The sequence below is a fragment of the Apteryx rowi genome, unplaced genomic scaffold (assembly GCF_003343035.1).
Source record: "Apteryx rowi isolate R43461 unplaced genomic scaffold, aptRow1 scaffold_624, whole genome shotgun sequence".
NCBI lineage: Eukaryota > Metazoa > Chordata > Aves > Apterygiformes > Apterygidae > Apteryx > Apteryx rowi.
Genome location: NW_020450899.1, coordinates 70,110 through 86,702, shown reverse-complemented (window position 1 = coordinate 86,702; position 16,593 = coordinate 70,110). Strand labels below are relative to the sequence as shown.

The 16,593-nt window shown below is 35.5% G+C and overlaps 1 protein-coding gene across 2 annotated transcripts in view; it reads left to right on the top strand.

Moving 5' to 3' along the window:
- Positions 1–16,053, top strand: part of ADAM10 (ADAM metallopeptidase domain 10) — a 56,665-nt gene extending 40,612 nt beyond the window's left edge. For both annotated transcript variants that reach the window (XM_026084009.1, XM_026084010.1), the window contains 10 exons: positions 938–1,030; positions 1,698–1,881; positions 5,011–5,174; positions 6,742–6,925; positions 7,765–7,915; positions 10,344–10,527; positions 11,700–11,808; positions 12,135–12,355; positions 13,156–13,282; positions 13,792–16,053. In XM_026084009.1, coding sequence (XP_025939794.1) covers positions 938–1,030; positions 1,698–1,881; positions 5,011–5,174; positions 6,742–6,925; positions 7,765–7,915; positions 10,344–10,527; positions 11,700–11,808; positions 12,135–12,355; positions 13,156–13,282; positions 13,792–13,886 — 1,512 coding nt within the window. In that variant the 3' untranslated portion in view covers positions 13,887–16,053. The remainder of the gene's footprint in view (positions 1–937; positions 1,031–1,697; positions 1,882–5,010; positions 5,175–6,741; positions 6,926–7,764; positions 7,916–10,343; positions 10,528–11,699; positions 11,809–12,134; positions 12,356–13,155; positions 13,283–13,791) is intronic.
- Positions 16,054–16,593: the final 540 nt, after the last annotated feature.

The window sequence follows — 16,593 nt, the reverse complement described above, 5'->3', positions numbered from 1 at the left end:
CTTGTACTTCCTTTAATAATGGCAACCATGATTTGTTTAACACTTCTGAGTAAGACTTTCAGCCTGATTTTTCTCAATTCTTACTGAGAAAAATATTGTTTCTGAAGACTTTTTTTTCTATTTGACAACCAGCCAAGCCTCACTTAACGCTTGTGTATCAAAATTCTGTGAACTATTAACTTTGAGATCTGTTTCTGTAGTGTCTAGTATAGTGGCAGGTCGGAAAAGCAGGGGTAACTAAAGGCACATGCCTTTCCTCTTTCAATATAATCTTAACTGAAAAACTTCTTTTTTGCTGTTCTTTTGTTGCTAAAAATGCAAGTAGCATGTTAACATACTCATTTGAAGTATGAAGTTTCACTGCCACTTGTAAGTCTGAGATTTACTATTGATTCATCACACTATGCATCAGCCATGCAGTTGAATAACATTTTTGAAAGCTCTGAGTCATCTTCAAAATCTCGTCTTCACTGAGTTAGCTTTCTCTGTGCTCTTGGAAAAGATAAATGATCAACTTTTTTCATATTTGCTTTCTCACACAAGTGAAAGAATAATATAAGTACTTCTTTAAAAAAAAAAAAAAAAAGCGCTTTGAATACAGTTTTTTAACTACAATACTACCTTACAGTAGCAATGAATTGAATGACTATTGAAAACAAGGATCTCCGTTTCTGGTTACTGGAAGTATATGAGCAAATTTAACTTGGCTGCAGAAAATTTTGCCTTTATCTGGTGTGGTAGTAGTGTAGATATTAGATTATGTAGTAAATTATTTCTGTTATCCACTAATGGTATTTCATTAAAAATGTGTACTGGAGTTCATATATCACCATATCTTGTATGTAAAAGTTCCGGGCATATAGTTACTATTACTGAGGAATAGCTGTAGTGTAGTGCATAGATCTTTGAACTGTAGGTGTATTTTTCTTCCTGACAGATCTCCAGCCATGTTAAAGCGATTGACACAATTTACCAGTCAACAGATTTCTCAGGAATCCGTAACATCAGCTTTATGGTGAAACGAATAAGAGTAAGTTGTACTGGAAGTACTTTTATTCCATTTATTCTGCTTGGAAGCAGTATTTGTTCAAAAGAGCTGTTGTATTTCGAGGGCCATTTACCTGTTACTGTTGCCTGTTAGCAAGTGTATAACACAGAGGTGTCACTGCAATAAGTGGTCTCCTACTCTGCTTATTTGGTTTGGTTTTAGTGTTTACTGTAAAAAGACTGCTACTTCCATTATTGAGCTGTAGTCAACACTGACTAACTTACAGGAATGGACGACTTCTTTTCCCCAGTGTTGACTGCAGAAAGCTATACAGTCTATTTGCCCCAAGAACTTCAATTCTAAAATAGATAATGGATATTCAGGTGAAAGGTGCTTCTGAAAGGTGGTGATTTAAGAGGATGAATATAAATTTTCTCTTTTGGGTGCTGATGAAAAGGAAAAAAAATATATTAAAATAAGGGAATAAAAAAGAGAATTCGGGTTTATCACACAAATGCAATTTTATGTTTATTTTAGAACTTGTTTTTCTAAATACTCTGATAGTAATATGTCAGGGCCTATAAATCTTTAGTTACATCTTTAATTATTTGACATAATGAGGTACTGACAACAGCAAGCCTCTTAGCTGGCATTTACAAGTCCAGTGAAAATGAACTGTGTCTTACAATTTGTTTCAATTTACTTACAGATTAACACAACTGTAGATGAGAAGGACTCTTCCAATCCCTTCCGATTTCCTAACATTGGCGTGGAGAAGTTTCTGGAACTGAACTCGGAACAGAATCATGATGATTATTGCTTGGCCTATGTGTTTACAGACCGTGATTTTGATGATGGAGTCCTTGGTCTGGCTTGGGTTGGAGCCCCCTCAGGTAATTATATCCAGACTTTCATTATGAGAAAAATTATATCCAAACTGGCATTATGAAATAAAGGCAACATTGTAGGTAGGTGCAAAGAAGAGAAGTAGAAATTATTTCATTTAAGACAACGGCAAACGCATGAAAATTCATAATCAACTTTTCACAATTTTGGTTAGGTATGCTTTTTATATATATATAAAAGCAGCATATCATATGTTGCTTGCAATTAGTCTTGATGTCTTTCTGTTGAACAATTCATGAACAATAAGAAAAACATAGTCTCTCAGTAGACAAAGGTGGTATTGTCTGGATGACTTCTTATTTATGACAGGTAAGAGTGACCAGTAAAATGACTGAAAAGGCAGAAGTATTTCTGCTACGTACAGACAGAGCTCTCAGCTGTGCAATTTGCATTTTGTAGCAGAATTACAGTGCAGAATCTTCAGGCTTTCTAGATGGTATTGGAAGCAAATATATTTGAAATAAAAGTCAAAAGGAGACCTCAATAATTATTCTGTAACTCTTCTTGGACTGCTTCTCATTAATTTCAACCTAGTCATTCGATTTGGGTCTTAAAGGTGTCCCTTGATGTAGGGAAACAAACAAAACCAAAAAACAAACAAACAAAAAAAACTTATCATAGTTCTACTGGTTAAATTTGAGAAGTTCACAGAAGAAACTTAATCCATGTATTTGTTGTGATATTCTTTGAGCTAATTGCATTCTCATCAGCATAAGTAAGCTTTTAACAGATGTGGAAATTCTGGTGATAACTTGCAACTTAATGTAATTTAAAATTGACAGATCATCAGCTTGAATGACAAATCTTGCACTGATCAGCTAAAATAAAAGTTGATGCTGTTACGTGTCCTATGTGTTCTTCAATGCACATATTAATAAATTTCATTTTAAAGAGCTTCAACAATTTCTTATTTTCAGTCTTTGAACTAATTGGATCAGGTGAAAATATAAATGCGGTATTTTTGTTGAAGCAGGAGCCCTAAATGCTCTGTTTTTTTAAGTGTGTTGCTTGCTTCATTACAGAATTAAAATTCTTATGTATTCCTCTTTCCCCCCTGTGCACCCCCCTTCCCCCCCCAAACTGGTCCTTATTTTTAGGAAAATAGCTTGAGGAGGAGGGGCTGGGTTGAGATCACTGAAATGAGACAAACATGGTACATCTTATTATTATAAATAGCTTTGAACTTCAGCCTGAATAAAAGCTTAGATTAAAGCTGAGAAATGACTGGAACATAAAGATTCATTTCTTTCTTCGACGGTGTACTACTGAATTGGAGGAAAGCTGAGAAAGGGAAGAGCCGAAAGTTCGGGCAGGAAGAGAATGAGACTCTTCAATCAAATTGCTCAAACATTAATCTGATGTTAAGTTCCACCTGCTTAAATTTAAGTAAATATAGATTCTTTAATCATAGCTCAGCATAAATTCCAAATTGTGGAAACTTCCATAGAAATCAAAATCACAAATTCGGAAGGAACAGTCTTCCCTTGTTTAAAAGAGCCTGGATGCTTTTATGAGAACATTGTCAAGAGCTCTAATAGAATTAGAGTAATCGTGGAAGAAACATTAAACCCTTCCGTGAGGGCTAGCTGTCGGGATATCATTATAACTTCCCTTTGTCTCGAGCTGTACTTTCCTCTGCAGCATGTGTTGGCCAAAAAGAGTACTGGAGCAAGTGGAAAAGTGCCATGGTATGACAGTCTGTGCCTGTCTTTCATTTTAGGAGATTAAAAGGTTCCAAATAAATATTAGTAGAATATTCAGAGGGTTATAGATCAGCTGACCTGGTAGAGAAGTAAATTAGAGGAACCTGTACAGACTAATCCTGGTGACTGTGGAAGAACCTTAGGAAACTTAATACAGAAGTGGCCTATGTAAATAAGACACTGGATCTGTGGTGACTAGTTCAGCATGTAGGCTGAGAAGAAAGCACAGGATGAATTGGAGTGTGAATTCCATAAACACTACTCCCAAAAAAAGGTTTAACTGAGAAAAATTTGGTTGCTTTGAGAGATTTTGGTCCTTAATGCATGAACTTAAATAGGTTAAAATTCAGGTTTTGTGTAGCATTTAAAATGGTAACCTAAAGACTAGATGACAAATATTTGTTGGATGTATGACCAAGAGATATCTTAAAAGGGGTGTGTACTAAAGTCATTCTTTGAAGACTGTAATTTTGAGTAGTCTAGTATTTAAAGACCTTTTGTGTGTTAATTGAAATAGCTGTAATTTTGCACTACTTTTATTCATTGACTTGTAAGATGCACAAGTAGGAGGTTTTTATCACCACTGCAGTGTGCAGCTGCTCTGGGAGAAAATTTTGATGTTGGATATTTCACTAAAATGAAATTTTACTTTAACAAGCAAGGAAACTTCTTTCCTGTACAAGGAACAGGAACTCTTGCACTGGCTCAGTACAAACTCCAGCTATGGGAAACTGCAGTGAAATTAAAGTCACAATTTCGAGACTCTTCCAAACAGTGAATGTGATGCACTTGATTGTTGACCTTTTAAATATGTATCTGATTAACCCACACATCAAAACCATTTTCAGCTTTAAATTGTATGGTGAAAAATGAGTCACTCTTGCTGACAAGGATATGTAGCTAATCTTTGGCATTTTTTACAAACATCTGTGAATGTTTTATAATTTTCTTATTATGAGAAAGCATTTTCTCTATTTTTACTGCCTTTTTTACTTAATTGACATCCCTGAGCTTTTTCTGAGTGCACCACTGTTGGTCATTACACCCTGCTGGTCTTGTACTGCAGGTATGATAGGGCTTGTCCAAGCTGTGAAAACCCCGAATAGCTGTTACTGAATAGCTATTCTAAAACAGCTAACTTACTGTGTGAACAACTCTTCATTAATGCAGATAAATTTAATCTACTTTAAAAGCTGGATTAACATTAATTACACAGAAGCACTCTTAGTCTGTAAGTGTCCAGTGAGGAGTTAATACGGAAAATAATTGCATGCAAATTAAAAATGCATGCATCTTCTTTCCAGTGATTTTCCAGTGTATACAAACTGTTACTTTTCAACTGACATTTAGAACAAGAAGCACAGTACTACTTTTCTTAAATGCCTGAACTGTTACACTTTTGTCCAAATGCAGGGAGCTCTGGTGGAATCTGTGAAAAGAGTAAACTCTATTCTGATGGTAAAAAGAAGTCTTTGAACACTGGAATCATCACTGTTCAGAACTATGGCTCGCATGTTCCTCCTAAGGTTTCTCACATCACTTTTGCTCACGAGGTTGGGCATAACTTTGGTTCGCCTGTGAGTATTACTATTGACCTGTTACTTGATTTCAAACATTTTGGAAGGTGTGATTTGTGAATGTAGTTCTTACTATTTCTGATAAAGCAGGAAAATATATGCATGACTGCATGTGTGTATGTGCATGCACGTTGTGTACAAACATAAGCCAGGTTGGTGCAGTAAGGCTTTTTATGAGTATTTTACAACACTGATGCCACAGTATATTTTGTGAATTGTTCATTTCTACTAGTTTGTTCTCTTATAAAGAGACTATATTATTATTCCCTAAAACTTTCCTGCTTTTTTATTGAAGACCAGGGTAACAGACACAAGAATGCATTGTGGTGGATACTAGAGAGGAGTAAGAATCAGATGCAAAACTGATTAAGATATCTAACTCAACAAGGGAAGATAAAACTAGCTCTATTTTACTGTTCCATTATTCTTGCAAGATTACCCAAGAAATTTTGTGAAGGAGATTAAGATAAATATTTCAGAGCAACAGTCTTGTCTCCATGTCATTTAGGGATATGATTTCTTTGTGACAAGCGAAAGCATGAGGCTTTTATTTTGTTGGGGACAAGAGAACAAAGGTGTGGGGGGGGGGTTTGCTTTCTTTTTAACTTAAGCATGTATAGGCTTTCTACTCTTGGAAGTAAACAGAAATCAAGTTATGACAGAAATAATATTCCAAAACAGTTGTTCACACATGAATGCCTACTTTGTGTGCCCTGAGAAAGTCCTTAATACAACTGCTTTGAGTGTGAACAAGCCTTCCAAGTGTGAATGAAAATATGGGCACATAAAACTGAAAACTAGTCCTGCTGAATGAAACATCTTTTGGATCAGTTCTGAAGATGATTCATTTAATTTATTTATAAATTACATTTGATTCAGGGTAATAAGTAAAAGACCTCAAACATGTCTAGCTTTAAAATTTACTTACTTTTGCTGGAGACACAGGTTATTCTTGGACAGCTGAATGCATCAGAACACTGTTAGAGTTCATCTTACTCCTAACAATTACAGAAAATATTTTTGTCAGTCTGCTAATTGGTAGTACACCAACTTTATAATGCATTTCATGCATTATGCTACATATTATATAGATCTATTCACTGGTGGACCAAAACCATCTGCTCTGTTCTAAAGTTCTCCTTGCCTTTCCCTACAAACAAAATAGGAACTACTGTTTCAAATATGCTTTTTTTCCATAGATCATTTACCGCCTTTTGTGATCATAAAGGTGGAAACTTTTCGGAGATTGTATCCCTTCTGGGATGCACAATGAGAGTGGAGTATCTGTCCGCAAGAATTCAAATATTCAAACAGTGCTATCACATAAAACTTAAGCTATTCCTTAGAAATTAGATACTTGTCACTGTCTGCAAAAGCTTTGTCTTCTGTATATGTTTTAATTAAGTTCCAAGAAACCTTTGAGAATACAACAGTCTTTTATTTTGAGCCTTTTCTTCTCCCTGTATTAATGCTACCACATCAGGTCTCTTGTGCATATATAGAAAAAGATAGCAAGAAATTAGAGAAGCTGTTTTGATAGAAACAGTTTAAAATATTTGTTTTGCAGCATGATTCTGGAATGGAATGCACTCCAGGAGAATCCAAGAACTTGGGGCAGAAAGAAAATGGCAATTACATCATGTATGCAAGAGCTACATCTGGAGACAAACTTAACAACAACAAGTTCTCTATCTGTAGTATTCGAAACATCAGCCAAGTTCTTGAGAAAAAGAGAAATAATTGTTTTGTCGGTATGTATTTAGTTATCCTGAATGCAGAATGGCTAGACTATTCATATTAAGCTTAATTTGAAATAAATTCTTATTCTACTAGTCAGTTTACTGAAAGATTATATGTAAGTAAAGAATTGGATTTGAGATCTAGAGTATCCAGTTTTGGGCTTCACAGTACGAGAAAGACATGGACACACTGGAGTGAGTCCAGCAAAGAGACACAACGGTGATGAAGGGACTGGAGCATCTGCCATATGGGGAGAGGTTGAGAGCCTGGACTGTTTTGCCTGGAGAAGAGAAGGCGCTGGGGGGGATCTTATCCATCTGTATGAATACCTGATGGGGGAGAGTAAAGGAAACTGAGCCAGACCTGTCTCAGTAGTGCCCACTGAGAGGACAAGAGGCAGTGGGCACAAATTGAAATACAGGAAATCCCATTTAAAACATAAGAAGAAACTTTTTTACTGCAAGGGTGGCTGAACACAGGTTGGCCAGGCAGGTTGTGGAGTCTCCATCCTTGGAGATATTCAAAACTCAAGTGGACGAAGTCCTGGGTAAGCTGCTCTAGCAGATCCTGCTCTGAGAAGGCTTAGCAAAAGATTACACAAGGAACTCCCATAGTTACCAGCAGAAACTTCATGCTTAGAGGCTCAAAATTGTAAGATTGACTGAACTGGGTAGTGAACAACAGTAGTGCGAGTTTGTTTATTTGAATCCTAGTCTGTACTAAGCACATCTTGACCAGGTGTTGTCAGTTGCACTTAGTTGGATGCTGTTGCAAGTCAGTGCTAATACTTATACCTCTATTTGCCTATTATTTGTACTGTTTTGTACAAAAGTATATTGGCATTTTTCAGAATCTGGTCAACCCATCTGTGGTAATGGACTGGTAGAAGTAGGAGAGCAGTGTGATTGTGGATACAGTGACCAGTGTAAAGATGAATGCTGTTATGATGCAAATCAACCAGAAGATAAGAAATGCAAGTTAAGACCAGGCAAACACTGCAGGTATTGTACATGCCTGTTATAATACACTTTTTAATTATTCAGGTTTGTTGGTAGATATAACTGATATTTTGGAATCTGAATCTCACTTTACCTGCCATTGTTCTTAGTGTTTGTTTTATTTAAAATACTTCATATGATGAGTGAGTTCAGCACAATTATACTTTGTAGTTCTTGTTGCTTATTGCAACTTTCTTTCCGTTAGTAGCCAGATGAGATTGTTTACTACCTTTTGAAAAGGTGTGATATGACACTTGATGGTAACAATGCTAATATATCTTAATATTCAGTGCAGACAAGTATGTGTGTTGAAATTCTGACTTATTTTTCTGAAATGTTTTGTGCAGAAGTTTTTTGCAAAAAGCATGTGCTTCAGAAAAACATGGTAAGAATGTTTTTTTATAGTATCTACAAGAAAGTATTAATTGCCCAAAGTATGAAGGAGGGTATTTACAGCTTTAAGCTTCTTATAAAGCTGTTGCTGAACATAATTACAAGTTTGTATGGTTGGGTGTACTGAAACATCTCATGAAGAGAGACCTCTCAAGGGAGCGGGGATTCCAAACAGGTAGCATTCTTAAGTGCACTGTAAGATAGTCAGCTGCCTAGTCTCAGTGACTTGCACGGCTGCTTGTGCAATTGGGTCCTGTCATAGTGTCATTTGTATGGTGTTGCCTACCTCGAAGGTGACTTAAGGATATAGCTGATTGATATCTTCCCCCCCGATACTTGTTTCGTAAACTAAATTACATTTTTAAGTCACCTTGCATCTTGGCAGTGCTGTAGACGGAGTGATTTATAAAACTAACTTTTGAAACACCTGTAGATAATAAACTAAAGTAACTCAGCTTTTATCTTTTAGTTACATGGCTTAAAACAGACATCTAATTTTTTTACCTCATCTAAAAACTTAGGTGGATTTTTTTTGTGTGTGAAAGGCATGAACTTTTGTTCTGCTCTAGGAACAGACAGAAAATATAACAGGTTAGACTCTTGGACAAAGGTGAAGAGAAAAACAACTTTTTTTTTTTCTTCTTAAGTCTGAACCAACTCCATTTTTAATGCAACATATACAGTTTTGTTCTAATTAACTAGTTAAACTTCTTGCCTTAAAAAATAATCTTTGTCAACCTGTGGGTGAAAGTAAGGGTAACATCTACTTTGAAAATGTTTGTTTGATACTGTAGACATGGTAGGAGGTTTGTTTCCTGCACATTCATGGTTGCAATAATTTTGCATGTCTTTTTTTTTTTTCCCCCCTTGCAAATCTTGTCATTTCTGCCAAAAGAAAGGTCTTGTGTTGTCCTCGTTTAACAGTGATTTTTGAGATTTTTTTTTTTATGCTGCTTTATACTGTGCCTGTGGTGAAGACCTATTTCCTGAGTACACCAGGTGCTGCTGCCACCTTCTTCCTTTGCTTTCTTCTTAAAAACTTGTGTTCAGCTGACTGTAGTTCTGGCTGTATGCCCTGCTGGTACGGTGTTCAATAGGAATTGCTGCATCACTTTGTTTTGTAACTCCTTTTCTCCCAGTTTTGTCTATTAAGACTGAAAATTGCATGGTACAAAATTTCCAAAGACACATAAAGCAAAAGCCAGGTGTAAGAATGGATTGTGTAAATAATATGTTAAAATACAGCGTACTTTAGGAAAGCTATGGTAGCTGTCCAACTGTTTTACATGTCCCTTAGTCTTTTTTTGTTTGTCTGTGACATAAAAGAATGATTTTCTTAGTGTGCAGTGGTTTTAATAGAGAGATCCTGAACTGCAGAAGGTCAATGTTATCTTCTGATGTCCACTGAATGACAACAAGAAAAAGCCCACTGTGAATGGTGTTGAGATACAGAATAATTTTGGATGAGAACCTAGTGTGACTTGGCTTTTAGTCAAGTAGTTACCTGTGTTTTATCATCCACACTCTTCTGCTGTTTGTAGTGGCATGAGTACTCACATACAGCTTCAGAAAAAGAAATCGTTGTTTCCTGCAGTTGTACCAGATACACTGGTTTGATACAGTGTGTGTAGTGTACAGCACATCGGAGGCTCGGACTCCTTGATGTCTGTAGCAAAAAGGAGCATTAAGCATTTGGGGGGAACAAGTGATGCTGAAACTTGCTTGGTTTAAGCTATGTGGCTTCCTTGAAAAATCTTTCCTCCCTCCAAATTTGCCTGTACGTGAACTGTGATTTCTGATATAAAAGCTTCTGATCTGTCTTTTCCACTTGTTTATTTAAACAATGTAAGTAGTATTTCTACAGCAATTCAGTGCAGCAACCTTTTGTTACTGTAAGGGGGGGAAGAAATGTTTTTCAATTCACATTTTACCTAGCACACATCAGACGTGTTGAACATTTGAATAGGTTTCAGGATTAATAGCCCTTCTGAAATTGTTTGCTCTTTTCTTTATATCCGTATTTTCTGTTTATTTCTAGCCCTAGTCAAGGCCCCTGCTGTACTGCACAGTGTAATTTCAAACTGAAGACTGATAAGTGTCGAAACGACTCAGACTGTGCGAGAGAAGGAATGTGTAACGGTGTCAGTGCGCTCTGTCCGGCATCTGAGCCCAAACCAAACTTCACAGACTGCAACAGGCACACGCAAGTTTGCCTAAATGGGGTATGTTTTTTACAATCATGGGCAACTCTGCCAGCTGCATATTGCAGGGCACTGCATTATGAAGCAATATGGTTTTGATACTTAAGAGTATGTTGTAAGAATACAGTCTTTTTTTCACAAGAAGGTCTGATTCCTAGGCTTTGAGCTAAGTAACTGTGAAGCTACCCCAGGTTCTGAGAAGCAGTTAACCACTGGCCAGCTAGCTTTACTATGCAAGAAAATTCCATTTAAAGCTTTTATAAAATTAGGAAAATGAAACTCTGTTTTACTTCATAGTTCTATCTGTTCTTGAGTCTTCATTGCCTTAGAAAATTTTGTGTACTAAGAATACACATTCAATTTGATTTAATGAAAATATAAAGCTCCTCCTGCCATGCACATGTAACATGCATGCACAAGTGTATAGGATTACCCTGTACTGCCATTAGTTTCCTGTGTTATAGAGGCCGTGCCAGTCACTATTAAAAGTCGATGGGAAGGCTTTTACAAATTGATCTGTGTTTACTTGGAAGGAGAAACAAGTAAAAGTTATCCTTCTAAAGAGCAGTGACTTCTTTTGCTGTTCTTTTCCACAGGTCAATTTTTAATCAAATATTGTTTATAATTTTGGAACTAATCTAGAGTTAGCTTAAAGAGAGAGGAATTTGCTCTTTATGCAATTATTTGATTTTTGAAACAAGTTTATAGATGTACTTTTTCCTTTCTTTTTTTTTTTTTAATTTGAATTTGAGGGATTGTCCTACAGTGGAATGAAATACAGAATCTTTCCTGATATTAAATTTTTGTTATTATTTTCTAAGGGAAAATATTTTTGAATGCACACTTTTTTTTTCCTAACTGTGGTTTTGAGTAATCATCTTTCAGTGTGAATTGTAGTGCTAGAAATGTTTGTGGGCCACCTGCAGTCCCTAAAAGAAGATAGTGTTTAAAAAAAATATTGTGTAGTATCATAATCGCCTTTAAAATATTCTCAACTAAGCCTAAATACTGGAATTGTATTAACTGATCATTTTTATTTGTTTTATAAACTTCAGAGCAAATTCAAGCTAGTTTTTGAAGTGTTAAGCATTTTTATACACCTGCTAATCATGCTTTTAAAAATTAATATCTTGCCTAGTATATGCTTAAATGTGAAATTGATTTTTGTGTACTCCTGCTTTTGTCTCAAATAGCAATGTGCTGGCTCTATCTGTGAGAAGTACGGCTTGGAGGAATGTACGTGTGGTAGTTCAGATGGCAAGGACGACCGAGAATTGTGTCATGTCTGCTGCATGAGAAAAAGTAAGATTTGTGTGAATTTTTAGTATGACTATAGCATTAGTTATCTCAGGAGTTTTCCCACTGGGTTTTTATTTGTATTTTAGTTTTTTTGTTAACTTGAGATGGTACTAAAATTTTGTTAATACTTGGTTTCAGATAGACATTGCACTGTATTTTGTAGGAAATAAACAATGTATTTTGTTGTTTTACAGACTGATAGTATCTCAAAACATTTTCATAAGTGTTTTGAACAGATACACAATTTTCTGTTAAAGTATTCATGCACCTATGTTTTATTACAATGATGTTTTGAATTAACTAGACTGTATTCACTTTTTACTTTTCAGTGGACCCAACTACATGTGCAAGTACAGGTTCTAAACAGTGGGAGAAACACTTTGATCATAAAACTATTACTTTGCAACCTGGATCTCCCTGTAATGATTTTAAAGGCTACTGTGATGTGTTTATGAGATGTCGGCTAGTAGATGCTGATGGTCCTCTAGCTAGATTAAAGAAAGCGATATTTAATCCAGAGCTCTATGAAAATATTGCAGAATGGATTGTGGTAAGTATTTATTTCTTAACAGTTTAATATCAAATATTCCTGTAAATCAGTACTCTAAATCAGTACTCACAGCTGGTAAGTGTTGCTGTATATACATAGTACTTGAGCATTATGTGAAATATAATCAATCCTTGCTTTAACTAGTCAGTCTATAAGCACCTTGAGTGCAGCAAGTTAAGTCTGACAGACTGGAGGGAATGGAAACAGTACCTTAGGAGAAATATTTTCTGTTAGTACTTCTATTCATGCCGCTACCTGTTTTTGTGTTAATGTTCACATTTTTAATTTACTGAGTTTTTCCCTTTTAACTCTTTGTATTTGAATGCTCAGACTTTTAAGGAGCTGAATATATTGACCACTAGCATTCTTTTATTTTTACTGCACAAGATATACATTTTTCTAGTAATAGATTGGGAAGGAGAGCTACGGAGAGCTGTATAGTCAGTCAGCTTTGTGTAAGCTGTTGATTTATTTTAGGCTTATATAGCTCTGTGATAGTGAAGTATCTTATGAGAAATACCTTTCTGTTAATAGAATGAGTCTTAAGTATTTTTTGGTTTTCTGTGTAAAACCTTTGGGGAAATTTTTCTTTAAAATGATAGGGCTTTTTTAGTGATGTTTTGGAATAGCTTTTGGGTGGTTTTTAAAAGGAAAAGAAAAGCCATATTTAATGGCCCCTATCTCCTCTGTCCCACTTCCCCCCCCCTTTCCCCCCCCCCCCCCCCCCAAAAAAAACCTCCCGAAAAGAAACAGAGAACCTTTTTTTTTTTTATTAGTATTATTTTTTTTGATGTTTCTAGGCTCATTGGTGGGCAGTATTGCTTATGGGAATTGCCCTGATCATGTTAATGGCTGGTTTCATTAAGATATGCAGTGTTCATACTCCAAGCAGTAATCCAAAGTTGCCTCCTCATAAACCACTTCCAGGTAAGTATACCAGGTAATTAAATTCATAGAGAAATGTTTTATCCTCAACTAAATTCTTCTAAAGGGAAACTTCAGGGACACTAGTGTGCTGAGACCTACAGTTCATAGTCTGGGACTGTGAAACTAAAAATAGAATTCGTGTCAGTGGAACACTTCATGAAAATGTAACTCGTCTTATTTTCCTACAACAAAATATGTGTGTCAAAAATACAGAAAACATTGAAGAGGTTTTCTAACTCAGATTTTCCTTTGTTTTCTATCTCTGTGCTACTCTTTGTAAGAATCAGTCCGTTTAAGGAACTACTATTGAGAGAACGACTTTAAAAAAAAAAAAAGTATTCTTTAAATACTGCACACAGTGTTAATCATCTACTTAAAACCTTGCAGGTCTAGATCTGAAGCCTTTCAGAAAATTAGTTGTGTCTAACTTGCATGTCTAAGGCAACTTACTTTTCTGGAAATCGTTTCTTCTCTGCTTTTTTAATAACTTATGCCTTTCTTTGAAACAGGCACTTTAAAAAGGAGGAGACCACAACAAACCACTCAGCCACCACAGCGGCAAAGGCCTCGAGAGAGTTATCAGATGGGACATATGAGACGTTGACTGCAGCTTTTTTGCCTTGGTTCTTCCTAGTGCCTACAATGGGAAAACTCACTCCAAAGAAAACCTAATAAGTCATTGTCCCCGGTCTAATTCAAAAGTAGAAGAAAAAAGCATGATATGCCCTCAATACAAGTGGAGATGTTTAATCTTTAATGAGTGAATCTTCCAGCTCAGAAAGAAGAAAAATGATTTTCTTACGTATTTTGAATTTAGTGGAACAAAGTCCTAGGGTATCGTGATTCTTTTCCCCCTTCTCTGCTCTTCRTTGCTGCATTTTCTTCACTTGCAGGCAAATATGGCTCTAGTAAAACTTTTATTCAACAATTGAAAAAATATATATTTTTCAACTGCCAGACAAGGCTAGGAAGCTAGACCACCTCAACATTGGAGACGTTACTTGCCAATGTATATACATTGTTATATGCAGACATGTATTTCTAACGTACACTCGTACTTGTGTGCAATTGTAAACAAAAGAATTGCAATATGGATGTTTCTTTGTATTATAAAACTTTTCCGCTATTAATGAAGAAATTACTGTTTAATTGACATACTCAGGATAACAGAGGATGATGGTGTATAATGGTCAAGGATCCTGTGATGCTTTACACAGCAATTTTGAATCAAATCCAGCTTTCTTATCATGATCAAAGTTTTTTCAAGCATTCATTTCATCCTTTATCAAACAGCTGCTAAGACATAGCATACAAGATTGAATGCTCTTTTAGAGGTATAACAGGTGTTGTGCAAACTTTGCTAATGCCAGAATGTTTCAAAATTGTTTTATATAAATGGCTGATTTCTTGTAGCTCAGCAAAAATATTTTTAATTTGTCTGATTATTCAGTTAAATAATGAATAGTTGGATGAAATATTTCCATGCTTTAGTAGAAAATTCTGCCTGTTATTCAACTTGTTTTAAAACTGCAGCCAGTTTATTTGGGATGTTCGAGTATTCTTACGGTATGATAGTTAAGTTCCTGATTCTGAGGGATGTGGTAAGAAAGAAAAGCTGTAGTTTTGTATTTTTATTTTTTAATTTATCAAATAATTGCATAATTTCTCAGCATGATACTGTTAATTGATAACCACTAAAGTAGAGTAATTTGCCCAGCTACTGTGGCAGAATTAAAATTGTAGTTAGGACTACCAACTTTCCCTGACACATTTTGTAAGAGTAGTGAAGTTCAACAGCACAATGTCCCATTCCAAAGTTTTTATTACGAATGTAAATAATTGGCATTTTTAAAGAGAAAACAAAAGATGTCTTAAGGTGCTTACTGCTATGCAGGAGATGAAAGGGGCATTACAAAATGTTTAAGCTTGTGATATATTTATTGCTTGTTTTCCAAAAGCACCAAGCTAATTAGAGGCGCGAATGGCTATAATTTTCCTGGCTTTGCTTAGGAGAAAATTTACTAAGGGTTGGACAGGCTTCCTTTATTTGTTTTGTTTTTGTTTTGTTTAAGAGTATAAGGTTTACACAATCATTCTCATAATGTGACGCAAGCCAGCAAGGCCAAAAATGTTACAGAATATAATGGGATCTCTTCCTTGTAAACTTGTACAGTATGTGGTGACTTTTTCAAAATACAGCTTTTTGTACATGGTTTAGAGACAAATTTTGTACATGAAACCCCAGTCCAATAGACTATATAAATAATTCTAAATGATCTTAACTAGTTAGAAGTATATGTAGTTGCTTTTAAATCATTTAAAATACATTTGTTTTAAGACTGTGCAAAGATTGGAAGTGGGTTTGCATTTCTAAAATGGTGACTTTTATTCAGCAAGAGTTCTTAGTAACTTCTTGAGTGTGGTAGACTTTGGAACATGTAAATTTTTTGCCTGTAATGTTATCCTGTGGTAGGGTTTTGGCAGACAAATGCTGCCCTATTTTATTTTGAGTCTAAGTTAAATGTTTTCTGAAAAGAGAAATGTGCACTGAACTCTCTACTGCAAGTCCAGACATGGTAAACCGGGAAGGCAGATCAAGACAAATGCAAGGGAATACTACTGTCAACTTCATGTCCACTGTGTTTTATACAGTATCTTTTTTGTTCACTTTGGAAATTTTTACTAAAATTGCAAAAAAAATAAAGTATTGTGCAAAGATGTAAGGTTTTTTGAAACTTGAAATGCATTAATAAATAGACTTGATGAAATCATCTGCTGAAGGTCCATTTACTTTTCGAACCCTGAAAGCAGAAAGGAATATGGATTCTACTTCCATCTAACTTTTGCCTTTCGCTGCAGAGGGACAGTTACTCCAGAAGGTAATTGGATGATCCATACACTATGACAGTGCATCTCCCAGTTGTGGCATCGCACGGTTAAATGCAAGAGGGAATACTTGTTTGTGTAACCTCTTTAAGAAAAATCCCTGAAATTGCCTTTAAATACTTGTATGATGGCAGTTCAGAATAAGGCTTTCTCTGTTCTTATCTTCAAAGTGGAAACTAGTTACTGTTGAGGTATTCAGGCATGACAGAGCTACTGAATGGTTACCTTGTGAAATAAGTTTATTTTTGAAGAGGAATACCCCAATTAACGTATAATACTTCAAATGCACAACTGATGGATTAAACTTTTAGAAGGATCAAATCTGCTTTTTACAAGGTATTTTAAAACCTTCAAGTTGGGAGTCTATATTTTCATGTATATTGGATAGTTGATTTCTTGATTAAATGATAAGACTGCTTTTAAAA